The following is a 27,978-nucleotide window of genomic DNA, read 5'->3' on the forward strand; positions in this document are numbered from 1 at the left end:
GCTTTCCTGACTACACACCAAGCACATTGCTGTACCAGAGACCTCACTCTGCTCAGGATGGCAAGCTCATAAGTAATTTAAGTCAATAAAAAAGGAGCATACCACTAAAAACCAAATCTAAACTGAAGTGAAGCAGCTGATATTGTAAAACTATACTTAGATGAGGTTTTAAGAATAAGCAAATCAAAGGCTATAAGAAAGAGAACCAGTGTGAAAGAAGCCACTTACCTTGATAACAAAGTCCTTACTCCTGTCCTATGTAAGGAAAGAATCACCAGTAATTTTGACAGGAAAATTCCTACTGTTTTATTCTGGTGGAAAGTGGGATTCAGAAGAAAACCCTTAGATCTTTCAAGATCAAAACTATTTATTTCCTCCTGTATAGCAGGAGAAGCAGCAGCTTCCATAACCCTGCTGTAGTCTGGTTTTCAGAGAGCATAGATAACTCATTTCTGAAAGTTAGTTGTCACCCCTAAAAATCTTGACCCTTAAAATCATTATTGCTGTAATAGAAAGTATTCTAGAAGGCTGGAAATAGGCAACAGCAACTGCTGCGGAATTTGTTGTTTCCAAGTTGTTTTTTCTTCTCTGAGAGCCAGTGCTCATGTTCTGATGTTGGCCATGATTCTGTTTGATTCAAGCTAGAAGAACAACATCCACTTTTTAATTTTATCTCACCTCCTGTGTCCTAGCGAGGAGCTGATCGCGCATTAGCCAAACACCATTTATGCAAGAGACAAGAAGCGTTTAGAGGGATTAGATGCAGTGAAGCAAAGCAGTACTTTCCAGTTTGCACTTCTTCCTCACGACTGTAAAACATCAGCCCAGCACCTAACAACTTATTAGCAATAGCATGGCCATGGTGGGGTGCAGAATGTTTGTGGAGACATGTCCCTAAATGATTCACTGGAAACACAACTCCTTTTTTTCCTCTGAGAAACCAGTGACTGAGGAGGAGTGGGGAGAAAGGCTTTACAAAGCCATCTTGCGAAAAGTCTGCGTTTTACCACTTAATCCTCAATTACACGCATGACTTCGCTGTGGAAAGGTCACTAGACAAAGAAGTTCAGTGAACTGGGTCTGAAGGGAGGAATTGTGGTGGGACTCAGCTTCGCTCTTGCCGAATCCTTCACCTAAATCGGATGAACATCTCCTGCCGCTGCGAAGGGCGGGAGTGGTGCTCGCACTCAGCACGTAACTTTGGCAGATCGGTGGGAATGAACAGACACTACCAGGGCACAAAAAGAAGATGCCTAGAAGTAAGCTTAAACTAACTTTCTGCATCTTCAAACTCGCCCGGCATTTGAGCAGCGCCGTCTGCAGCTGGCGCCAGAAGCGCACTCGTGACGGCCACAACCCCGCGTCCTGCCCCAGACAGAGCGGGAGATGGCGACGGCCGCACAGCGGCTCCCTGTCTGTGGCTCGGGTACGGGCCGCAGAGCGGCTCCCTGTCTGTGGCTCGGGTACGGGCCAGCCCCGTGCGGCTCTGCCCGCAGAGCCGGGAGCCTGAGGCGAAAGCTGCTCCTCCAGGCCCCTCACGCAGCCGGGCTGGGACCGGGAGCCCTGAGCCCGCCGCAGGAGGCGCGGCCTCCACGTGACCCTGCCGGCCCTATCGCCCGCCGCCGCCGCCCGCGCTCAGAGCCGCGCCGGGGCCGCCGAGATGCGCCGCGGAACGGGCGGGCGCCGCCGGACGGTGCTGCTGCTCCTGCTGCTCTCACTGGCGGCATGGCGGTCGCCGCCGCAGGGAGCGAGGGCCCAGCGCCTCACCGCGGATGCAGGTAAGGAGCCGTCCCGCCGGGCTTGGGGACTGTCCCGCTGGGCTGGGGAGCCCAGCACCTGCGGCCAGCTGCCTTACCCCGTTCCCTCCTCGGGTGAGCAACATTGCTGCAGCTGTCCTTGTCCCCAAATGAAACAGAACTATCCGAGTGACAGAATCCACCGAAGCCGCTCTCCTTTTGTAGTTGTAATCCACATTCTTCCTACAGCCTGGAACGTAGACAGGTATGAGGATGTAATACCTTTGTACTCCATTTTCAGAAAACAGGACAGGTTGTGTCCTTTCTTCTTCATCAGAGTTTCCTGAAGGATTTTTTACACCACAGGAGAGAAAGGATGGAGGAATCGTTATCTACTTCTTAATCATACTTTACATGTTTTTGGCTGTATCCATCGTCTGTGATGATTACTTTCTACCTTCGCTAGAGATCATCAGCGAATGTAAGCAAACATCCTGACCTTTTTCCTGTAAAACGGGGCAGCTTGCGGTCAGACACTCTCTTAAGAAGCTTCAAAGCTGAGAGTACTCTAGAGACCGAAGCCAAGTTAAGAGTCTCGGTGCACAGCCAGACTTGGAAACACAGAAATGAACTTGATACGATGTATCAATTATCTATTGAAACAACATACTGATTATACTCTTGTTTACAACTGCCTCTGGGGACAAAGAAAGAAAATTTACTATTTTCTCATTAACTAACCTGATAATACAACTTTAGTGTGAGAAGCTGCATGTCCAGGTTGCTAGTAAAAGAAAAAAAAAATGAGGTGGAAGTCACCAAAATTCTCCCTCTATTAAAATGTAGGTATTAAGTACCTCGCTCAAGCTTCTGTATTTCTCTCAAAATAGTGAATAGTTTCTGTAATAATTCCACCAGCTTCAGTTATGACCCATATGAAACAGAGTGAAAGCCTTCACACCTACGCCTATCTTACACTTTGAGATCATGGCCAAATCTCTTGCAGTGCAATTACTTTTCTAGCCTATGAACTGCTTTCTATAATAATGAGTAAGTTAGCCCAATGAGGATGTTTTCAATGCACTGTTTTACCAGTTTCAAATAAATGCATGAAAGCAGGCAAAGTTCATTTTATTAAACTATAGTAGCTTCTAACATTATTTACTAATGCCAGTAAAGTGTAGAGACTATTTAAGTTGTTTTGTTGGGGTTTTCGGTTGTTTTTGTGTTTGGTTGGTTGTTTTCTAAAGCAATTCTTCTGCTCTATCCTCAGGCCTTGGCCTCTCTCAGGATGTTGCTGGAGCAACTTTCATGGCTGCTGGAAGCTCTGCTCCAGAGCTTGTCACTGCTTTTCTAGGTAAGACATATTTTCCCTTCTCAGAACCTGGAATTCTTTTCCTTGCATGTCAAACTAAAAACAGATCAGAGAGTCATTTTGCTTACAGGAGTCTTCGTGACAAAGGGAGATATTGGTGTCAGCACCATTCTCGGATCAGCCATCTATAATCTTCTTGGTATTTCTGCAGCTTGTGGGCTGTTTTCCAGTGTGGTATGTATCCACTTTTGTAATTCTGCGTGTGAGAGCCAAATAGTTATCCTTTCTGATTTGCCAAAAAAGCCAAGAGACTTACTATGACAACTGCCAAGTTTATTATTTAGTAGCAAAACCAGCATGTAATCAGTTTTCAGGTAACTTGCTATGAAAGTTTTTAAAAACACTAACTTGTTAAATATCACCCTTAAGTCATTCCTAGGAATCTTAAGTTTTTACATAATGTAGAAACAAGATAGTGATGCAGCATTTACAGCACTTAGTGTAAGTATTACAGACAAGTTTAAGAAAAGTAAATGAATCTGTGATCTGCAGGTTTCGAGGCTATCCTGTTGGCCTCTGTTCAGAGACTGTCTGGCATACACAGTTAGTGCAGCGGCGGTCCTTGCAATGATATCTGACAACAGAATTTACTGGTAAGAGCACAAGGAGTGTTGAATTCATGTTGACTGGAGATTAACAAGATGGTGTTTTGAAAAACAATCCCAAAGCCCAAACTTTAAGCAGTCTGAACTGCCATTCACTAAATTAAATAAACATCCTGTTGGCTTTAAAAGAAAAGGTAGAAAGCCATAATGCCTGTAAAGACTATGACCTAAACATTCAAACTCTGACTATAAAAGTTTCATCTGCATAGGTTTGCAAAGTCTCTACTGACAATTTCTGTCTGTTTTCTATCTGGTTTAGTATAGCAACTAGTCTTCATAGTTTACTCCTCCTAAGACTTTCACTGTTAAGAAAAACACACCTGCCAGCAGATCATGACCTTCTGATGTTTTAACTCTCTTCTGTCAACAGAAGCTCCTGTTGCCTCATCAATCAGGTCCAGCACTAAATCTCCAAGTTCCTAACGCAAATTAGCACCTCTCTTTAAACATTACATGACAACTCAATTTCACAAACATAAGATGTTCCATCAGCAAGACCCCGTAGAAAACATGCAGCTGAACAATACACTAAGAAGACTTTGCAGAGGAAGGGAATTAATTGCAACTTCCGAAAGGCATAACCATACAACTGCAAATAGATGCTTTTGTGTGTTTCTTTTGGTAGTCATGTACATTTTCTCTCTCCCCCCCTTACACCAGCCATTTTCATAGGTTAGGGTGGGGTATTTTTGTATTACATGCTATGTAAAAAAGCAAAAAATTATCTTTTTCATTGTAGGTACGAAAGTGCATCCTTATTATTGATATACGGGTGTTATATTCTGGTACTGTGTTTTGACATTAAAATCAATCAATACCTCATGAAAAAGTTCAGTCCCTGCTGTACATGTTTTACAAAAGCTATGGAAGAGAATGCTGAGCAGCAGCCACTGGTTGGATGGAGGGAAGAGGGTGGACCTCTAATTCGTCAGCAGTCAAGAACAGACAGCGGAATTTTTCAAGATGACCTAGACTACTCTCAGCTTTCATCAAGCTTGCATGGGCTCGATGAAATCTCTGAAGGTATAAGTGTCTAACAGTTATCTCTAGCACTCTGCATGCCTGTCTGTCTATCCAGATTCCAGGATACTACTAACATTTTGCTCACCACAGATCTCCAGCCAAGTATTTAAGTCAATCATCATTCTTGCCTGGAATATAACAAAGCAAAATCAGTGTGGTGGTATTTATAAGACATTAGTGGCTAGAGGAAAACTAGGATAGTTCCCCATTTGTACCGTATTAGAACAGCCAACTTCCATCAATCTTCACTGTTCACATTTGAAACTTCCCAGCAACACTGCATATGAAATGCATTACCCGCTGAAAGACACGCTGGCACTGTACCAATATATATACCTCTCATGACAATGGCAGTTCCACGGCCCAAAATATGCATGACAACAGAAGTAAATGGTCATGAGATGCCCACAAATGATCGGTTTCCTTTTTACATAGGCAAAACACAGCAGCTGGTACTTGCTCTCAGTAAATGTTTTGTGCAAGCCTTTATAGAAAAGTTCATTTTTCATAGATCTTAAGTTTTCTCCTAGCAATGTGGTAATAAAGAATAATTGATTTCAGAATTTTGTACAGTGTGATGTAGGTACTGGGTAAGACCACAGCTAGAACTTCAAGTATTGACCTTTTTTCAGTGTTCCCCCAAGTAGAGGCCAGTAATATGCCTATGGTATGAATTCAAGGTTAATGCTACAATTTAAAATAGTTACATTTTCTTCAAACAGATCACCCAAGTGTCTTCTCCATGCCTGAAGCAGATATGAAGAGAATTTTGTGGGTGTTATCCCTTCCTATTATTACACTACTATATTTGACTATACCAGATTGCAGAAAACAGTTTTGGAGGAACTGGTTCATGGTGACATTTTTAATTTCAGCAGCATGGATTTCTGCAATAACTTACGTTCTTGTATGGATGGTAACAATAGCAGGTAGGTAACCAAAGTGCTGCTGCCACACAGCATCAGCCAACTGGGAATCACTGGAAAAACTATTTTCTCCCTGTGAAGAATTTTCCTTCCCACAATTAACAGTCAACTTAGCAACACATGCTTTGCTGTAGAAAACACAACAACCAAAACTAACAAAAACTTATGTCTGACTGCTTAGTTTGCCACCTTCTTCCATCTAATGAAAACCACTTCAGCTGCTTCAGGCTGCTTACCATCACATGGAAGAATTTGTTTACATAGCTACAAAACCCCACAAACCCCAGCCTTTATTTAAAAAGAGACATTTGCATTAAGCTGCTTCATGAAGTGAAACAATTAGGTAGACAGCCATAAACTTGTCAAGCTAAAATCCGGCAAATGCAAAATGAACCAAGACTAGAATGAAAGGTTCAGGGCTCTGTACAAGATTCATTATTTCTATGTTTTTCTTAACATTACAGTATAATATATTCAGCATAAAACTAACTGCCAAAAAAAACCTCCCAATTTTTTGTACTATTTTATTTCAACTGTAGTGTCATGTGCTTATAAAACATTCTTAGTGTGTGTATGCATACCTCTTGCAAAACTGTATTATCAAGTGAAACAGTAAAATAATTCCATGTAAGTCAAAAGAGGTATGAATCTGTGTATAAAAACAATTCTCTTGAAAAGGAGGTCTCCTCATTTCACTGTTTCTCCAGTCATCTTAAGAATAATCCAGTTTTTACTTTTAAGAGCAAGCAGAAAAGAAACCTCTAAACAAGACAATGTTACAAAGCTTGCCATTTTCACATTATAGCTCACTAATCCTTTTCAAGTATTCTGCTAGTTCAGCATCCTAAACTTGTTTTTAAAGCAAGTTCAATGAATAACTCCTTGTTCCATGTAGAAACAGACCTCCACATTTGCTAAGTCTTTGAGAAACTACTAGTAGATCACCAGATATAACACCCACCAGGTTCACTCCCTGGTCAAATAATTTTCCACTTGTATCTAAAGAGCAAGGGGTTACTGTCTGAATACTAGAAGTCTTTTGAAACAGGAATCACATGAAAGTTATTGATGTTTTACTAGACAAAACACTAATTCATATAAAAGCAGGTACACTGTAGATTCAAACAGTGTGCTAGTGTTAGTCCATTTTAAAGTCATCACAAGCAGTATTGGGGCCTTTGGGCCCACTACTTCTAGGTCAAATATGTTCTATTTATGTGTTAAAATACTAAAAGTTACACACAGAGTATATTCAAGTCCAAGTCCTTTCATAAAGAGCCTATCAGAATGTCACAAAGGTATCACAGCTGGGGACTTAACTTTGATGGTCAAGAACAAGCCTAAGTTAACACATTTCTGTTGCTAGCCAAGAAAACCTGACTACTTCTAGCATAATATACACAAAATTCAAAATAGAAAAAGAACACTATTTTCTCCTTACGATCACTTGCTAGGAAAAAGAAAACAACAAAACAACCCCCATCCTCCCCAAAAAAATATTACAACAAACAAACCCTACACATTAAATAGAAGATAAATTTATTTTAGAAAAACTATATTTACCTGAGTTCAGATTCTATCTTACAACCTTCAGAGGACTAGAAAACTACTGTTGGATACCTAAGGCTGGTTTCATTCATATTTCATCTTGTTTTGCTTGGCATGAACCATCCTTTCCCAGCCTAGATGGTTTATAGAAGCTGCTGGTCCCTCATCCTGCAAATCTCTTACATTAGGAGCGATGGGAAGTATAAATACCAGCACAAATGCTGTTAACAGGATCACGTTAGTTTGTCTGTACCAACAAACAGTTTCAAATGTAAATTTACTAGACTGATGTAGAGACTGAGCAGGTATGGATGAGCCAAGTACTGCTGACCTGCCTTACAGAGCAGTGTCTCTTATTTTAAGAAAACCATCCTTACTAGCATCCAAATATTGCAAGTAACAATTCGGATTTCAACAACAACAAATTCTAATATTTTAGTTAACAAAATGCTTAATAAAAACTACTTAATAGTTTAAATAAAAGTATTGAATACTTCAGTATAATGGTGCTTACAAATTGTGGAACTGATAAAAACAGTTATGAAAATCAGAATGGCTGTATTTTAAACCAATAACACTTACCAGACTTAAGGAGCTAAAAAGAAAGTGAGAGAAAAAAATAAGCTACTGTTTAAGTAACAATTTAAAACTTTTCTTAAGTTAAACCTGTGTTTACTTGAAGAAATTCACACTTTTGAAGGATTACCTGCACTTAAAAGTCATGTAGGAATTCTGCATTTTGATTCTCCCAAATAAAAAAAAAAAACCCTAATTGGAATGAAATGGTAAAGCCATGTAGTTGAGATAGTATTCTAGTAATCATCTTAACGACCCTCCTCCCCAAGAAAATCATGTGCTTTCTTCCCTCCTCCTTTAAAGAGTGGGTGATTATGAGTTATTGCTCCATGAGACTTTTGAGCACTACTAAGAACATGCCCCCAAACCATAAAAATCTCACTATATTTTTCCAGAAGTTAAAGGAAAAAAGGGGTAAAATTTAAATACCTAAATTTAGACATTCCACTCATCTTTTTGAGAAACTTGTTAAGAAAGATGGTTACTGCACTACAATTTCTTTTTTATTTGCTTGAAGAGCAAAGACAAAACAGTGTTTTCTTGGGTTTAGCTACTTTGTGATTCATTCACTTCATATTTAGTCATGTTAGCTGACAGATTCACTTTGAAATTACTGTACAATTACTAAACCTTTCTCCACCTAAGTCCAAAGTGATTTCTTTGGATGACACACTAAAAACATACTTGCATTTTTTACTGTTATTTACCAACTGCAGGTGAAACACTGGGAATTCCAGAGTCAGTAATGGGTCTCACATTACTAGCAGCAGGAACAAGCGTACCAGATACAGTTGCCAGTGTGCTGGTGGCTCGAAAAGGTAAAGATTTCAGTATTTAGGCTCATTCCAATGGATGTGTTTAAAAGGTACTATCAAAACAGAAAGTTCTAGTCAACATTTCCAGAAATTCAAGGAGTAACTTCAAAATTTTTGCTCCAGATTGTAGAGCTTAAGTTTACAACTAATAAATAAATAGCTTACCTGAAGAGGCTGTGGCTCAGACATTTAAAAACCTCTCAAAGTATCTCAGAGATGTATTCTAGATTGGTTTGATTTGTTGTTGATCAAGCATAACAGTTTCACTGCGAAACACAACTGTAGGTCTTGGTATTTCAACCATGACTAGATTTTAAAATAGCCTATTTAGTTGATTTTAAGTGCAACTGTGCAGATGCTGGTGATTTAGGGAAACATTTTTTTTTTTAAGGTTGTGGTACCTAAACCCATGTTCTGCAGAATCATGACTAAAGCTCTTTTAATGAAAAGTCTGAAAACGGTGCTCTGTGAGAAATGGAGGGCTGATGATCTGTTCCTCCAAAACAGTTTGGCAATTTCATACAATGCAATTAAATCAGACTGATCTGTACTTTTTCGTTCACAGGAAATGGAGATATGGCTATGTCTAACATTGTAGGATCCAACGTATTCGATATGCTGTGTTTGGGCATACCCTGGTTTATAAGAACTGCCTTCATAAATACATCAGGACCTATAGAAGTGAACAGCAGTGGTTTGACATACACAGCTATTTCTCTCATCTGTTCTGTTGTTTTTGTTTTTCTGGCAGTTCACCTGAACGGCTGGAAAATAGATAAAAAATTTGGAACAATTTCTCTTGTATTGTACTTAATATTTACTGTATTATCGATTTTATATGAACTTGGCATCATAGGGAACAATCCTACAAGGGTCTGTGGTGACTAATTTTAATCAGTAACTTATACTGATGAAAAAGAAAATAAAAGCAAGAGAGAAAGATCAGTTTCTTCATTTAGTCAAAATAAAAATTCATAACTCCCATTGGGCTCTAAGTCTTATTTACAGAACTGAGTCACATCATTTAAGTAATATTAAGTAGAACAAAAACATCACAGCCTAATTGGAGCCCTTCTTTTTCTTTTAGAGTCAAGAATTACAGTATGACTACAACACAAATATAAACCCAAAATTCTGGAGAAAAAAAAAAAAAAGGACATCTGGTTTTTACATTTCAACCTTGACACACGCTGGGAAGAAATAAAAATCAGAAAACACTGAACAAATCTCACTATGCAATTTTGAGATTAACAGAGAAAATGGCTTATTTTATTAAAAACAGTATAACCATTCATTTAAACTGAATGACTAGAGACACTTGGCCTAATTTTCCAAAGACAGTGAGCATCCAAAGTTTCTGCAGTCTACAGGGACCTGCAGGTGCTCAGTGCCTCTAAAAAAACAACAAAAATCAGGCAAATTGTCTTTAAAAACCAAACATAGTAAGATTCAGTTAACAAGTATCACAGTATATTAAACACTATACTGTTAAAGGCTGGTGGGATTTAAGAGTTCATTTTTACAGCTTTTGTAAGCATACAATGTTACTAAAAATGACTTACTAGGAGAGAGAAGCTAAACAGACATAGGAATGTTCCTGAACAAACAGGTTTAAATTATGCATTGCGATCCAAACGTACATCAATTTCTCTGCCACTGATTTTTATGCCGTTCATTATCCTACAGGCCTTTTCAGCAGATTCTGGTGAGTCAAATCTGACTGTTCCACAGCCCTTTGATTTTCCATTCTCCATTTTTATTTCTGCAAACATTACATGACCTGAATAAATAAGTTAAACAGTGGTTATTTCAAGTTTTCGGTGCACTGTCGACTTAAAGAACTCATCAGAAGTGATAATAAAAAGCATTTTTAAATATGGTCTAGGGAGACTTATGAAATTAGCTCTTTCAGACTGATGATACATTCACTCACTCAGGGAAAGTGGCACAGGCCAAAACAGCAGTGAAGAAGGCACATTAAGGTCCACTGTTTCAAATCTTTCCTCCACATGAGCACAAGATGAAGCACGCTTGTATTTGATCTCAAGTTTGCAACCACAGGCCCTCTACAAGGCCGAAAGTTGTGCGTTTCATTTATCAACGCTGTCAGAAGCACAGCTACTGACAGGTATTCACTGAATTACTGTTCAATTCAGGCTACCGTGTTCGTCACAGCAATGGGTCAAGCAACCACAGCAATCAAGCAATTCTGTAAAGAAGCTGCAGAGCAAAACTAGAGCCTTTAAAACAATGAAGTTACCAGGTTAGGAGTGGTGGAAATGCAGCCTGTGCTATTCAGTTCCTGCAGTGCTTCCTTAAGGTTGGACACCAAATTCGTAAGGCAACACTTTTATGCACATGTCTTGATATCTCAGAGAATGTTCCATGCCTGAAGCTAGTGACTTTTTGCTTATGATATGTTGTAGCACATCACTCCTGAGCCCCTAAATGCCACTAAGAACAGGAAACTTTTCCTTAAAACACAGAGCTTTTCATGTTTAAGTATTATATAACAGAAGACCAGCCCTTTACTGAAAGAAACTGAACACAGGGAGACATGACACTTTTGCTTCCTTAGGAGGGCTGTTGCTTATACTTATGTTTTTAACTCTTAAAAACAATTCAATACAACTACTGCACAACAACACAACAACTGTAGTTGCCAAGGAGGTAACGACAGAAAAATGTCCTGAACTATCTGAAAGTTGCCCAGGCAGCTAAGACTTCAAAAAATAACAGAGAAGCTGTTTTGCTATATTCTCCAGTTACAACAACAACAAAAAAAATTGAACAGCTGAATTTTTTGTAACTATTAGTTCTCTTTTATATCAAGTCTGCAAATAGCCATGTGAAGATTGTCTTAGGTATCAGTACCATGTTCTAAATTAAATGTCTTTCCCAAAATAAGAAAAGCCATCCTGTAATTCAGTTAAAGCTTTCCATTCTCAAAGTGCATTTTCAAAACAACTTTACATTTCTATTCCCAAGCTTCATTTTTCATTCACTTCTGCAAAAATGCAACTGTTCCCAGCTAGATAAAAAGAATTCTTGGAGATTTGTAGCAATTTTCTACGTTACATAAAAAGGGCCTTTATTTTTTAATGTAAAGGAGCAGCATTACAGCCTGCAAATATGCTAATCAGGACCACTTGTTTGCTTAGAAACCAAATCTGCCACTTCAACAAATTGACTAAACTTTGATTTCTGAAGTAATGAATAACCAGGAAAGGCTTTGGTCCTTGCATGCATTTGCCTCAAAATAAATGCTACAGTATATACTCTGTGTTGGCCATAAGATGTATTGGCCTGCTTCCCCTCCACCCCTCAAAAAAAACCAAACAACTGAAGAGTAGTTTTATTCATGGAATAAAGTTTACAGCACATGAGCACTTGGAGACAACATTTAATGTCTTATGTCATGTCTAAAAATTATTTATATATCTTAAGAAATGGGGGGAGAAGTTAATAAAGATTAGGCTAATCAGACTCTTCTTCAGGATAAAGCAAAAACCTTGTCTTCCTGTCCTTATCTAACATACATCATATAAAACATGAAAAGCTAATGAGAAGGGGTATGATTCATATACTTACCACACTGACTGAATTTCTCCTTTAGCTTCTGCCAGGTCAAGTCAAAAGGAAGCTAGATTGAAAAAAAAAAAAAACATAATACCACAGACCACATTATTAGTAAGAACACATGACAAAAGTAGAAAGAGCATGTCAAATATGCACATAAAATAAACTCTCAGTTTCTTCATATTTGAATGCTTACATTTCTCACAAATATCTGGTTGCCTTTAGAGCCTAATCTTTCTCTCATAGCACCTCCCATTGGGCCAGGCATAAATCCTCGATCAATATCGATGCTCCTCTCCAGACCTCCACCCATAGCTGGTCCTACTCGATCAAAACCAGAACTCATCCGATCCATCCCCATTCCCATGCCTCCAGGCATACTGTTCATACCACCCATTCCACCACCTACAGAAAAAGAAAACAAGGATAATATAAAAATCTTGTTGCATTAGTAAAGAGAGGAGCATTTTGTTAAAAAAAAAACCTTTCATGTCAAGAAAATAAAACCCCAAGCTTTAATAAACCCACTGCAATACAAAACTTAACATTGTACATGCACAGTGATCTATTCAGTAGCATGGCTATTATTTTAAGTCAAACTACTAGAAGGTATAAAGTGTCACTTCTAAAATAAAAGTAAAACACTGACTGAACCAAGCTATCAGTCACACCATCTAATGCTGTAAAACGTTGAAAACAAGGGAAGAATGAAGACTTAAAGGCTGTCCAGTTCAATTAATAGAAGTCTGACAACATGTACCAAAGACAGATCAAATAAATAACTGTAGCAACGTTAGGATAAAGATAATCTGACCACATACACTGTGTTCACACTCAGTTTTACTTAATGCAGCCACATTTAACAGTACTATCTTCTAGAGAAAGCACATTTTGCAGAGAACACTTGTTGGTACAAGCACAGTGCAGAGCATAGACCTTCCCATGATACGTGTAATTAAATATATTAATGTATATTATTTAAGGAACTCAGATCAATGGCATTCAGATATTCTATTACGGTCATTCTGGATTCATAACTAAAAAATAACGTAAAGCAAAACTATCAAGATCATTCACAAGGATCTTCTCTAAGTCTTATGCCCCTCAAGGCTGCCACTAGCAAGACTTTAGTACTATTCTCATCTGCTCCAGCCTGAGGAACTCAGGCGTTTGCTGCAATACAAACTCAGTATTGGAGCTCTGAACAAAACTAAACTGAAAATCTGAAATTCAGGGATGATTTTTTTAATCTCAGTTATGAGACATTACTGAAGTTCAGCTTGATGAAGTTCACACAAACAACGGTACCTATTTGCCTTTTTTCTGGAACACAATTTTATTTTAATCCCTCCAAAACCAAAGTTAAAACCATTTTAAAACTATGATTAAGGGAAAGGCTGCATTAGCAAGTTATCCTCTGAACTTTTGCCTCAACAAAACAGCTTTAAAAACTATTAAATAGATTTGCAGTCACATGCAGCAGAATTCTACTTCTTCCAACACTGGCAAGACACTACACTGCAACGAAACTCTTTGATAACAGTTACACATACACAGTATCATTATGTGGCCTAGTCATTACATTCTATTGAAACAAGTTAACCTACTCATTCCAGATCTTACTGGGCCCATGCTAGGCGCTCCCATTCCTCCTGCAAAAACACCAATCATTGCACCACCTAAACAGAAGAAGAACGAAGTGACATACGCTGAAACCACCAGTCAGTGACAACAATAAAGCACATGCTGATGAAGTGCACTGACCTCAATGTTACATGGCAATTCTATTCTTGTAGAAGATTTAACTTGAGCCTTTATTATTCGAACTTCATAGGTAACATCCAGGAAGTAACATTAATTACTCCCCTCCCATTAGGGGATTTTAAGCTACTCTGATTTCTACCTAGCTTTTTTCCCCTTTGACAGCAACATAAGCATCTTAAAACTAAATGAGCCATTTCCCACATTGGGAAGAACAGCCTCAAAATTGAAGTGTTCATCTTACTTGAATTTCATAGTACAAAAATGCCCTAGTATCTCACATATTTAGGAAACAAATGCAAAAGCTTGGGCAGCTCTTTAAATGTCTTTCTTTACAGCATATGAAGAGTGAATTAATAGAATTTGCTGGGGAAAAGGCAGAAAGAAAGGGAATCAACTATTTGGTAGAATCTCCAGAATGGTATCAGAAACTGATTCTGCAGTGGGGTAAAAATAGTCCTTTTCATTGAAGTGCTAACATTCAAGAAAGTAATCCCAAAGGAGCTCCTAGTATTGTAGAAATTCAAAATAACCACATTCCTGTCACTGCAGTACTGTCAACTGCAGTTTTCTTACTTTATTTTCATGCCAGTTTTTGCTTATGGCAAAATAGGTCAATAAGTGCTGTCTTTAGGCTAGGTAGCAATTGTTTTAATATCTTAAAAAGGTCACTGTTGAGTATTTCCATTAGATTAATTTTCTTCATACAGTTCGAAACAGCAACAATTGTTCTCTGCCAGACTCTTCTGGGAAATTTCTGTCTCCTCTCAGACAAGGGGCTGTCATAGCCATACCAAGACTTCAAAAAACATTAACTAGCTTGTTAAAAAAAAACCTACCAATTTTCAACACCAGCAGGATTACTCCCAGTACTTCAGCTAATAGTTTGCATGTGATAAATATATTAATATTTACTCATTGGGCCAGAAAGAGTCTTGTAATGCAACAGCAAAAGTTGAGATTGCTGTCAAAATGACCGGTTTTACCCTTTAAAAGACTCCCAACAGTATAATATGCACTAAAAATCCCAGACAAAAAAAAAAAAAAGGCCCTAAAAAGCAACCTGAAAACTCATTTAATCCTAGTAAGATATATTTTTGCCTATTTCTGACCTTAGAGACATCTTTCACCTGTACTTTTGCCACGACTGGCTTTTCACCAACAAAAAAATCATCTGCTCTGACAAGACCGTTGACATTCTGAGTACTTCAAGTTTTTAGCAGTTTCAATTATTTAAATTTTAGAGACTCAAACAATTCTGATGTAAAAACATCCTAATTTTTATCAATTCATGCCATAGTCCAAAGACTGTCTTAAGTTACCCTCCTTGAAACTAGCAGGGGACTAAACCAAATACAGCATTTCCTTTTGAGATACCACTAACCTAAATGTTGTAACAGTACACTAGGGTCTTCCCTGATTAAACACAATACCTGTTAACTATTACATTTGTAAATACCTATGATTTCCTTTCATTATTTAAGGATAAACTGGGAGGCTCTTGTCCTGGCTCTCAGAACAGTATTTAAAAGACAAGACTGATAAGAGGTTGTAAATTGAAGCTTGCTAGATCTACTGAATGATTCCCACGTCAGTTCCTCACGGTGGCCATGTTCATGTGTTTCAAAACTAATGTGTCCTACCAGAAGAGTCAGAAATGTATTGCTTGGTTGAACATTCATAACTGAAGTGGCTTTGGATTGTCACTCAGGAAACAAATGTTTATCCTACATCACAAGTGACAGAAAGCGTACACTTGATTTCTAAGACATGAATTCCAAGACATAACTACTAGTGCTCAAAGAGAAGCACTCAAGAGTTACTTTTGTTATGAATTGCCTAAAGTAAAAACATCAAAATAAAAAAAAAGAACTTTCAGACCAGATTAACCTTACACTCTTCACAGCTCTTCTCTTTCATAGCAGGAAATTAAGGAAGGGGGAAAGGGTAAAATACATAGGAGGAGGAAGAAAAGCTGTGACGTGTTGTGTGATCATCTATGCAACCGCATAACAAAGCACAAGAAGGCTTTACTGTCAAGCACTTCCAGTAAAGCATCTCACTTGAGAAAGCCTAAAAGTAGCAAAATTAACTGTCAACAAGACTTCATACAGAAACAAACCAAAGCTGACTCAGTTACAGAAGAGGCCAATAAATCTCATTTGGTGGTTGAATTCAGAAGGCAGGGCTAAAAAAAGAGGGCACTACAATACACCTTTCCTATGCAATGCTATCTAATTTGCAGTAAATACCAGCACGGAAGTTAAAGGTGGTATACGGGCAGTTTGCTCAGGATTGCCAGAAACATCTATTTTAATAACAAAAAAAAATAAAACCCTGCAGTATGTAGCTAACTGCTTTCCTTAAATACTTATTTTGTTTCTATTTCAGAGATGGGAATAAACTCTAGACATATTAACTTCCTCCTAAGTGATGGCTATAAACAGCACCCAGAATTCATCCTTATAGTAATGAGAGGAGGCAGGGAAAGTTGACCAAACGAAACCAAGTCTCCTTTTCTTCTTTTATAGCTCTTCTGATACTGTGTTGCCACTTCCACAGAAAATTTAACAGTTACCATACCCATTCTTCCAAAAGACTCTCCAAAACCACGGTTCAGTGCCATGTCACTACGACCAAAATCTCGATCCATGTTTCCTCCCATACCACCACGGAACATTTCTGTAGAGAAAAGGCAAAAATCGCACTATTATTCTATTTTATACACCTAAGCTAATGTTTATACAACCCTTGGTTCACAGGTGGTTGCTTCAGCAGAAGTAGGTTTAACACACAAATCAGAGGCATTTAAATACTTAAACCAGCATTCCAGTTCCTATTATGCCTTCATTCATGCCACTGATTGTATTTCCTTTCACCTACATTACCCATCCCTAAAGGAAGAGCTTTTAATAAATCAGTATTAGTTAACTTCATTCCACTTAATTCACACACCTCCCATTCGATTGACTCCAAATCCTCCCATATTGGGCATTCCTTCAATTCCACGAAATCCAGGAAGTCCTGTAAAATAAGGCAAAGTGCTTTCTATACAGTAATAAAGAAAAAACTTAATGCAAAGGACTTCACCACACGTACCGCCTCCCATTCTATTCATTCCACCGAAGCCTGGACCATCTATTCCCATACCTGTAAACCAAGAAGACAAAACACCTTTTAGCAGACAAGTAAGAGATCCCAATGGATTTTTTTAAAATGGAGACAGTTAACATCTCAAAAGCACGCTACACAAGGCCTGCTTTCTCAATAGTATGTCATTCTTCCAAACACAGAAATCACAGAATCAACCAGGTTGGAAGAGACCTCCAAGATCATCCAGCCCAACCTATCCCCTAGCCCTATCCAATCAACTAGACCATGGCACTAAGTGCCTCATCCAGGCTTTTCTTGAACATCTCCAGGGATGGTGACTCCCCGTGCAGCCCATTTCAATGGGAAATCACTCTCTCTGTGAAGAACTTCCTCCTAACATCCAGCCTATACTTCCCCTGGCACAACTTGAGACTGTGTCCCCTTGTTCTTTTGCTGGTTGCCTGGGAGAAGAGGTCAACCCCACCTGGCTACAGCCTCCCTCCAGGTAGTTGTAGACAGCAATGAGGTCACGCCTAAGCCTCCTCTTCTCCAGGCTAAACAACCTCATCTCCCTCAGCCTCTCCTCACAGGGCTGTGTTCCAGGCCTCTCACCAGCTTCATGGCCCTTCTCTGGACACATTCCAGTATCTCATTTTTAAACTTAAAGCTCTGCAAAAAATTTAAAAATCAGGAACAAAGTTTTACCTCCTGGACCCATGCTCCCCATTCCACCACCCATGCTCAACTGCGTTGCACTGATGGGTTGTCCACCTGGTCCAAGTCCCATACCAATGCCACCAAGACCACCTCAAAAAGAAAAAAAAAAGTATCACCAGAAGAAAGACTTCAGTCTGTTATCATAAAGAGACCACAGCAAGCGAGAGTACTACTAAACTCTTTCAAGACTCTGTATCAACATATATCAAGTGCAAGCAGTAGAAAACAGAGCATGCACTCACGAGGTAATTGTGAGGTTTTGCTGTCTGCAACACGGAAATCTTCATGAGGAACTGATTTGTCATCCTGAAAAAAAGAAGGATGTTACACTATGATTCCTTCAGTGTTTTGGCAGACATGTAAGGTAGAGATGTTAGCAACTTACCATTTTTACATGCATGGGTCTATCAAACAGGAACTGTCCGTTGAACATAGCTGAAGAAATGCAAATTAAGGAAACTACAGAAAACAATTTAACTATCTCAGAAGAATCACTACTTTATTTCTGTATCATTTTTAGGAGTCTTATTTTTCTGTGCCCAATCTTTAGAATGCCAAATCAAAGGCCAGAAGAGGCTACATAAGCTGTTGCATGTATACTGAAGTTAAGTTTCACTCATCATAATTTCAAACAATTTAAGCTTGCTCAATGTTATCAGAAGCATCTTTTTAGACTCTAGCAGTAAATTCTGTCAGCATTAAACATGTAAAATCTGCATAATACTACACTCTTCCTCCTATACAGCATCTACAAGGCATTTGCAAAATGATGCTGTGAGAAGCCTTAAAGACTAAACCACATTTGATTAATATTTTTCAAAACCAAGGATACATATTGCTTGAACAGCTTCAATTGCTTGTTCAAAGGTAACTGTTCCCATTCCTCGACTCTTGCCATCTTTATCTTCTTTAATGTCTGCACGTTTTACAGTTCCAGCAATGCTGAATACCTCTTTGAGCTTCTTCCAGCCAACTTTAAAGTCAAGCTTACACAAAGAAACACAATTTCAGTTCGCGTTTCTGTTCTGCCAATATATTTGGAAGAAATTTTCTGCAGTTACAACTCCCCAGCTTCACAAAACGCTCGTAATACACACACTGCAACCCAGTACAAAACGTCAACTAACAGCAACAATTTATACTACATATGTTTACTTTAATTAACATACTGAGAAATGGATGGATATTGATCAGAAAGCAGCTGTACTACTTCAGTTTCCTTGCAGACATAGCAGAAGCAGCACCTCCAACATATGTAAGTTAAAGTAACTAGCAAGATAAACTGAAGTGTACATTTAACTAAACAAAATTTACTTGTAAATAGTGAGAAGTTGTATAAAACAATTTTGAATCAACAGACAGCTGCGTAATAATTAGAAATGCATGTCAGTTTCAAGAGCTTAACATCTCTTTTACATCCAAAATCTGAACACATATCCAGCATGTCAGTTGAACATACTAATTGTAAACTAACACTTCCAATTGACTCTTAATATTAAAACAGAATTATGCAGGAATATAAGATTATTTTACAAAGATCAAATATTATAGATATAAAATACAGGTTTAAACTTACATTAGCAACAAAAATAGTGGACCCAAGTCTGCCTGCCTGCAAGTTACTGATAACCTCAGGAGGAATGTTTGGATTATTGAGAATAGAAGGTGGTAAATTCACTATTCCAGGTGCCACATCAGGTCCATGTCCTCCTGGAAACTGTCCTCCTACACGCTGTAAAGCCCTTCGAGCATGCTCACCTTCAGGATCCTACAATACAGGCAAAAATAAAGCCAACTTACTGATCTATGAGAGGACTGGCAACAAAACAAGTTACTATTTGAAATTCTACATAAACCCATTATCAACTAATATCCTTGTCCATGTCAGAGGGATCAAGAACTGAATTAGCATGGAGACCTAATTCCCTCACCTCTAGAGGTGGGTCCTTTCAGATGAGGGTTGAGGCATATTGGCAAAGCACTTGTTGAGGAAGCGTGCACTGCCACTTCACATGCTGTACCTAGCCTATGGACAAGTAGAAAAGATTTCAATCTAAAGGACTGTCAATCTAGCACCTTCTTCCAAGAACTGAATTAGTGTAATCAGGTTTTTTAAATTTATTAATACCATTATTAAAGTTGTAGTAGGACAAGAAGAACTGCATCAGACACCACCACATACTACAACACTATAACAGAAATGTTACTAATTTCCCTTTACAGTCAGCACAAGTTCCCTACTTCCAGGGCCATTTTTGCACAGGTAGTAGTCCAATACTCAGTTCAGTCTGCATTGTATTTTGCAGCAGGTAAGAAATGTAAACATAGAATCATTAAGGTTGGAAATTATTTGATGACACTAAAGTGAGAATATGAAGTTAAAGCTGCTTTAAACAAAACCCGATTATTGTGACTTTAGGACACACTTTTTGTCAGTTCACTCGGCATAGTACCTTCCATGAGCCAACATAAAAATATAAAACTGAAAATTACACAGCTAAGAGGCTCAGAACACTGTATCATCATCTCAGTAGTTATAGTACCTTCACTCTTTCAAATTCAAAAGAGCAGTAATAATCATACCTCTTTAATATTCAGGGGTCTTCCACTAAGATCATACTTGTTCATGGTTTCTAATGCTTTCTTAACAAATTCTTCATCTTTGAATTCAACCACACTTAGAGAAAAGAAAACATTTAGAGTATTAAAATGAAGTTCAAAATGTTACAACTAATAGAATGTTTGGATAGCAGTGTGTTTCTACACACACAAATTAAAAAACAAAAGTAAAAAACAAATGAAACTTACCCACAACCCTAAATCCACGATGATTTGTCAACATATGTAAAAAGAGGAAAAAAAATATTAGTCAGCACATGTGATAGTTAAGAGCATTTAAGATTCCAGCTAAAGATCCCAGCTCACTGTTAAATAACTATTGAAGTTATATTCAGCTTCAAAATCCATTATATATGCTCTTTACTGATAATCAGGCTGTATTTTTCCTACTTTCTCAACATACATAGCGTTCAAATACAAAAGAATATATTAACTTTTATTTTCTTTGAGCCAAACTAGAATTGGAAAAATGCCACACAGATCCCTGTAAGGACAACTGGGGAGAGGAGGTGGGGAGAAAGGGTGGAAAGAAAAAATAAGGAAAAACAAAACACAACCCAAAAACATAACCAAAAACCAATCAAGACACTCATGTCTTTAAAAGCTGCCCACTGACTACAAGATTTCACATCTACCTACAAGTATACCAGTACAGTGAACAAGCAGCCTGCATACCTCTTCAGTATTACTGAGAAATTACTTTGTAAGAAAATAACCCTACTGACTGCACCAGAATCCTTCTAATAAAGCACAGAGTTGAGGATTGCTTTAAGCAAAGCAAAGCTGACAGCATGTTTCAGTTTTAACAAGCACTAAAGAAAATAATTTACAACAATTGAAACAACCTCAGTTAAGACTCAAACCTGCATTCCTCACATTCTCACTGCAGGTTCAGAGCTACTGTTGGCCAAACTTTTGACTATTTTTAAGACAACAAAGGAACTTTAACAATCTTCACTCTTAGAGCCTCATTGCTGGCACTCTGCTGGCTACCAACCATCTCCATCCATTTTGTTTTAAGAAAGCAAATACATTAATCCAGTGTTCAGAGCACCAACCCTGCAAAGCTGTCAAATCATGCACTTCAAGCAGTACATTCTTCCCTAACATTTCATTGGCCCCCAGAAGAGAATACTGCACTATGAGGATTTAAATATGTAGGTTATTGAATGTCCTGTACATAAACCAGATTTGTACCAAAACAAAGATTTTGGCTTAAGAAGCAAAATTAAGTAAATGCCATTTGTTAACATTTACAGAAGTATTTTGTCCTCTACAGCCAGCTAGTTTGTGTGAAAGTGTCAGACTACTTCTAACACAAAATCCTCAAGGCTATCTTATTGAAAATCAGAGCAAAAATGAAACTTACTTTCCAAAACTGGTACAGGTATTATACAAAAATAAAACTGCTGAGGAACTTTTAAACCTCTAGCAGATTGTTGCCCACGGCACTTACCCTTGATTTTCCTTCAGCATCCTTAAACAGCTCCACGTATGTAACCTCACCAACTACATAAGACATACAAAGGGAAAATACCAAGAGACAATGCATTTAAACACCAGTATCTTTCTTTACTGTGCCCCTGTGCACAACTCTACAGAAAAGCACCTATTATTCACCAACAATCAAAACCAGACCAACTGTACCTCCTCTCAATGGCTATATAATTTAGCTCATTTGCAGAAATATGCAGCAGCCACATTCTCAAAAACTAAAAACAAACAACTATATTTAACCTAATTCATACTACAGATCACATTTTGGCCAGTATGATATAGTTGGTGAACAAATTCAGATATACACAGTCCCTTAGCCTAACAAATGAAACATCAACGTTCACTGAAAAGTGTTACATTTGTCATCTTACTCACAACACCTGTTTTAAGGTGACTTTCTACCTGAATGTCTTCCATCATGTTTGCCTTCAATAATAACCAAATTTACACAGCAAATATTTCACAGCAAGCCACTCACTTTCTAAAGTAGGAAGTTTCAGTAAATAAACCAATCAAATAGTCACGTCACCTTACAACAGATAAACCAGCAGTACACAAGGAGGGAGCTTGGCATTCTTCACAGCCTAAAAGCCAAGTGTGCTTTGCATTGCTTTTGAAGAATCCATTTTTTCAAGAAAAACACAGAACTAATTTTTGACAGAATTCATATATTAGCATTATGGTACCCCAAACTTAAAATAAAACATCTGGGGTAGTAAGATTACTCTATCAGAACTGCAACAATAGTAACAAGCTTTTAATACAAATCTCCAAACAATCATGGCAGGAGTGACAATGCAGACAAATTCCACAGCCAGATTCCACCAAAGAAATACAAAACAACTTTTGAGACACATCCTATATTATTCATGTTAACACACTAAATGTGTTGCTTAAATACAAATAGCCCTTAAAAAAACTACTAAGACTACAACTAGACAAAACACAATCTCTTTTAAGAAGTCATGAGGTCATGCATGTACTCTCTATACTGTCACAGTAGAATGGCAGAAGATTGTAAGCACTTCATTACCCATCCTACCCTGCAATGCAATTGTCTCAGATGAAAGAGGGGGAAGGGAGATAGATGTACCAAGCAAAGGCCAAAAAAAAAAAAAAGAAGTTGTCAGATCAAATCTGTGTGGCTCAAAGGACGTACACACTGTATTCAAATTCTAGCCCTGTCTGTGAAGTGTATTACAAGAAATAAGTTACCTTTCTCTCTCATAAGGTCTTTAATAGCTTGCCATTTCATGTCGTATGGGATGTTGCTAATGAAAACTCTGTTACGATTAATAGCCTTCTTCTCTACAGTGCCTGCATTCTTGTCCTTCGAATAGGGGTGGAATCTGTTCTTATTCCCAAGAGAAGGGATTGCTTTTGGTTTTGCAACATACTTCTCCTTCGCAGGTGCTTTCTCTTCTTTTGTTGTCTCATCATTATCTCTACATTAAAACAAACAAATATTAGTCTTCTGTTGGATTACTAGACTAATAGACCTCCTCTGCTATTACAATTTCTGCTTTTCAAATTAGGAAAAATAAATTCATGTCACCAGTCTAATTCCATAGCATGATGCTTTATCTAGAATAAAAACAAATGTTGTAATATTCATTCACTACTGTAAATAAAGCAAGCACATCTTGCTACTTAAGTTACAATCCGCTTCCATTACATTTGTCAAGATTCAGCAAGATCAACTACTACAAATACCAAAATAAAAATGACTCAGCTGAACAATAAGCTACAGTGTCTGTGTTTTGGTACTTCAATAATTTTCACATTGGACTTGGCTAAGTTACATGATATTCACCACAGAAGTGAGAGCTTAAGTGGTCCAACTTATGGAACAGCTTAGTATACTTTGTTCAATGTAATAATAATATATAACGATCAACTTCAATAGGTTTTAAATAAAATTGTTTTACTTGCCACATAGATAATTTCAATTCACAGTTTGTGCCAGGCTTCTTTTACATAGAAAATGAAGCTCAGTTAATAACAAATCTTTTGTTTTTGCTGCTTAACACTCCTAGAACTTGGTAACTTACTAAACACATAGGAAATAGTTGCATTAAGACATGCTAAGCAACTAAGAATAATTAAGTCACCAGGCATTACCCAAAAGCAACAACGAAATAGACTTCTGGACCTCAGTCTTTCAAAAATTTATCAACAGCAGCAGCTTTCCTTTTAAAACCTTTTTATTTTTAGATGAAAACACAGGAAATTTTAATTCTTCTCTGTTAAAGCAGCCCAAATCTCTTGGGGCTTTCAACAGAATTCGATGAAATACTCAAAACTCTTTAGCACTCTCGATAAGAGCAACTATCACAAGGTGATTTAAGCTGCCAACAGAGGATGAAGGTGCCCAAACTGTTACTTCAAAAAAGAGATAAGCCTCTGAACCACAAGAATCCAGTGATAACATCACACAAACGTGATCTCCTAAACAGATGCTGCTTAAAGGTACACACTGGTGTCTAGTTCAAATCTCACCACAGCTAATGAAAAATATTTAAAGTACTTTTACACCAAGGCCTATTTTTAAAAAAACAGCATTAGCCACTCAAGCTTGGGCACTTTACAGGGAGAAATAAATTCAAATACAGACACATTTCTCCCATGACTTTTTTCCCAAATTTTTAAGTACTCACATGATAGAAACTTCACAGTCCTCGTGTTTACGAGTGATTAGAAAAGGATTAGCAACTGAGAAATGCATGGACCCTCCCCTGAGCTAAGCATTCCTAAAATTTAAAACATGCAAAGCCAACAACACGTTATCTGATTCAAGCATCCTCCAGCTCCCCTCTGCATCATCCCTTCTCCACACCATCTTGCCTGTTGTGACAACATGATTCTTTAATGGCTATGTAATCAAGTGAAATAAAGAGAACAAGGCAGGGAACTGGAAGAAGCTGAAGGGAAAAGGGAGGGAAAGAGCAGAATATCAGGTTTTTCAGTCAGAACAGTTTCTTGTAATCCAGTCCCACTTGAGAATGCAAAACTCCTGCCCAATGAGACCCAAATAAAACCTGAATTCTTCCTTAAGTTTTAGGATTAAAGCAATGGATTGTCTTTAGCCTTTGAGGCTCTTCCCTGATTAAAGGATTATGAAACAGCCCCTAGGTGCTCAATGCATTGTACATGAAGAACCAGACCTGCGAATACCGAATTGACAGGCTATACAAGACCTGGCTGCATAAGAGTATGTGAGTCTAGCACAAGCTCTTAAATTTGAGAGATAAGAAGACACTCCACTTCAGTCTGGGGATGACAGCCAGTCTCCTAAAAATCAAGGATTAATTAAAAGAACGATCCTTCCTGCAGAAGTCATTTGCCAAAACCAACATGGACCAGTGAACAAGCTGAAGGCAGAAATCATTTTGTGGAGGTAGCTCTTACATTCCTCCTTGAGTATTAAAAGTAATTTATTTTAGTCAAACCATACATTGACATAAATGTCATCTTAGTCACCTACAAACCACAGAAAAGACAGTCTCAGAAATTATGAACTGACATTTTCTGGGAGGGAAAACAACACTAGTTTCCACACTCTACCTTCTGCATGAACTAATAACTTTATAAATATAATTAATATCTGCATATGAAATCATTAGCATGTTCTGAGGATTGTATAAAGAGAGGTCCACATTTGTTCCTTTTAAAAAACCAAGTCCTCACTGATTAAAATGAGCAATTTCTACCTTTTCATAGAATCATTGAATCAACCAGGTTGGAAGAGACCTCCAAGATCATCCAGGCCAACCTATCACCCAGACCTATCCAGTCAACTAGACCATGGCACTAAGTGCCTCATTCAGTCTTTTCTTGAAGACCTCCAGGGACAGTACCTCCACCACCTCCCTGGGCAGCCCATTCCGATGGGAAATCACTCTGCCTCTGGACTTCCACAAAATTTTGGAAACAAAAGACAAAGTTTCCATACACAAAACTAGAAGCCTAAAAGATAATAAGCACAAGATAAATCAACATGAAATTCCTTAAAGATGAGTTGTTGTCTTTTTCTAAAATAAACTTCTACTCCTCTGCCCAGAAATATGCACAAAAATCATACAACCAGCAGTGGCACGAATGCAAGGAGTACACAGCATGTGAGTCTAAAGCACATAGATCAGCTTAGCTTTGCTGTGCTGAAAAGTTCCGCTGCTCAATACAACAGACTTACTGGAGTGTCCAAGTTGAGATCAGGGTCCCACTCCCAATTTAATCTGAGTGCTAAGCAAGCCTGGTTAATGAAATTCATTAAGTAACATATTTTACCTGCACACTAATAGCTTAATCCTTTGTACATCTGTTTCAGGGAAGACTGGAAACTGCATGCGAGCAAGTAAGATTTGAAACTGCTACCAAGACTTTTGTATTGTTTTCACACTTAAAGGTGTGACATCTACTACACAGAACAACTCTCTGCTTGTGATTAGTTTTCGAGGGAATACAAAACAAATTGCTGACAGAGTTCCCATACAGAAAAATTAAGTCATTACTTTAACCGTAGCAACCACAAGAGGCAACAAAATCTTTAATGCCTCAGAGATGCAAAAGGGTCACAATCTTCCTATGAAAATTCAATCATTATTTGTGTAGCTTGGAAGTTGAGGGTCAGGCTCGAGAAAAAAAGTAACTGCTGTTTTATGGTAATGTGAAATTTATAAATTTTAATCTATTTGAACTTCACAGGGAGTCAAGTAAAGGCCTCAAGTATGCCTTTATTCTTGCAGCTTTATATTGAAATTGATCCCAAGTGCATTTTTTAAACACAGCAGTATCAGACCTGGGCTGCTTAGAACATGTCAAGACTTCACAGATCTCAACAGCTTTGATGTACTGCAGCAGAAAGACTACTAGAGATGTCTTTTCCCTCCAAGACGTCAGCAAGAGTAGAAGATATACTGAAATTCCAATGATTTGAGACCAAAAACTAGTTCATGTAGAAAAATCACAATCTCAAAGCCTGGCATCAAGAATAACCAAATCCATGGAAGGTTATGCACAATACTGTTCCTCTACACTATGTTCTTTTTAAACCTGCTATATAAAACACAATTCCATATAAGATTACGCTGCTACTTACAAGTAAAATTCGTGCATGTACGTAGTAGATTTGTTTTCTAAAAGTAAATCCCTATAGGTCTGCTTTACCATTCCCATGTAAACAAAGAGCAGTTCAAAGGCTTTACAAAACACACTATGACGGTATGAAGGGGAAACCTAAACCAACTCAGCAACGACCAAGAACACTTCTAGAAACGGATCCTGCAAGAGCTGGCCTGGGCAGCACCCGTTAGGCAGCTCGGAGACTCACACCGGCGGAGCGGCCTGAGCTCAGTCTCCCGCCCCCGGGGCGGCTCCCCGCGCAGTCTGCGAGTGCACCAGAACCTTCCCCTTCCCTCGGGCCCGGGCTGCGGCCTCCTCCGGGCACTCTGAAGGAGCTTAAGGGCAGGGAGATGCCTAAGGCCCGGTCGCCACTCACCGCTCCCTCCGCCGGCACACACCGGGACTCCGCGCTCGGACCGCGCCGGAGAGGCTCCATCCCCCGCGGGGGAGGAGCTCGGCGGGACGCGGGGGAGGAGGGAGCCGGCCGCCGGCCCTCTGCCGCGGCCTAGGCGGACCCGCCGCACCCCGAGTTCCCCCAGCCGTACTGCCCACCCTGCGCCCGGCCCGGCCTAGCCCCTCACACACATTTTGACGCCATTAGTGCCGCCCCCGCCGCTCTCGGTGGCTGCCGCTCCCGCCGCCTCCTCATCTCGCGGTGGCTGCTGTGGCGGCGGTGGCTGTTGCTGCTGTTGCGGAGGCAGCTGGCCAACGATGGCAGCCTCCTCGGCAGTGCGCTGCGGCGCAGCAGCCGCAGTCTCCGGCTGGTCGTTCTCTGCCATTTCGCGCCGGGCCGCGGCCCCACTACCGCCGGGTTTGAAAAAGGCCCTGAGCGCCTCGGCCTCGCCGCGCCGGGCCGGCCAAGTCTCGCGAGAACGCGGCTTACGGCAGCGGCGAGGGGCGGGAGGGACGCGCCGGGAGGGTCTACGGGTTGCCATGGCGACGTGGTGGCTGCCGGTCCGGTGCTCACCACCTCGGCCCATCACCTGC

General features: G+C 39.1%; 2 protein-coding genes across 5 annotated transcripts; one reads left to right on the top strand and one right to left on the bottom strand.

Annotated features, from left to right (window-relative positions):
• Positions 1-1,651: 1,651 nt before the first annotated feature.
• Positions 1,652-9,588, top strand: SLC24A5 (solute carrier family 24 member 5). Of its 3 annotated transcripts, none has more exons than XM_064157648.1 (9): positions 1,652-1,778; positions 2,038-2,217; positions 3,010-3,093; positions 3,182-3,285; positions 3,604-3,704; positions 4,456-4,739; positions 5,462-5,668; positions 8,506-8,607; positions 9,170-9,588. In XM_064157648.1, exons 1-9 carry the CDS (start codon positions 1,661-1,663, stop codon positions 9,490-9,492), a joined length of 1,503 nt encoding a protein of 500 aa, XP_064013718.1. In that variant the 5' UTR covers positions 1,652-1,660; the 3' UTR covers positions 9,493-9,588. The 3 variants fall into 3 exon arrangements, with proteins under 3 accessions (XP_064013718.1, XP_064013719.1, XP_064013720.1); XM_064157649.1 differs by having other exon boundaries at positions 2,074-2,217; XM_064157650.1 differs by lacking the exon at positions 8,506-8,607.
• A 255-nt stretch (positions 9,589-9,843) lies between these two features.
• MYEF2 (myelin expression factor 2) lies at positions 9,844-27,854 on the bottom strand. 2 transcript variants are annotated; one of them, XM_064157656.1, is made up of 17 exons: positions 27,577-27,852; positions 23,086-23,315; positions 21,830-21,882; positions 20,563-20,570; positions 20,338-20,431; positions 19,331-19,522; positions 18,587-18,740; positions 18,140-18,189; positions 17,997-18,060; positions 17,743-17,844; positions 17,044-17,094; positions 16,900-16,968; positions 16,528-16,626; positions 13,791-13,862; positions 12,380-12,588; positions 12,196-12,247; positions 9,844-10,384 (listed from the first exon to the last, which is right to left on the bottom strand). In XM_064157656.1, the coding sequence occupies exons 1-17, from the start codon at positions 27,768-27,770 to the stop codon at positions 10,221-10,223; spliced, it is 1,857 nt and encodes a 618-aa protein (XP_064013726.1). In that variant the 5' UTR covers positions 27,771-27,852; the 3' UTR covers positions 9,844-10,220. The 2 variants fall into 2 exon arrangements, with proteins under 2 accessions (XP_064013726.1, XP_064013727.1); XM_064157657.1 differs by lacking the exon at positions 13,791-13,862 and having other exon boundaries at positions 27,577-27,854.
• Between the last annotated feature and the right edge of the window lie 124 nt (positions 27,855-27,978).

This window comes from Pogoniulus pusillus, chromosome 17 (genome assembly GCF_015220805.1).
Source record: "Pogoniulus pusillus isolate bPogPus1 chromosome 17, bPogPus1.pri, whole genome shotgun sequence".
Classification (NCBI taxonomy): Eukaryota; Metazoa; Chordata; class Aves; order Piciformes; family Lybiidae; genus Pogoniulus; species Pogoniulus pusillus.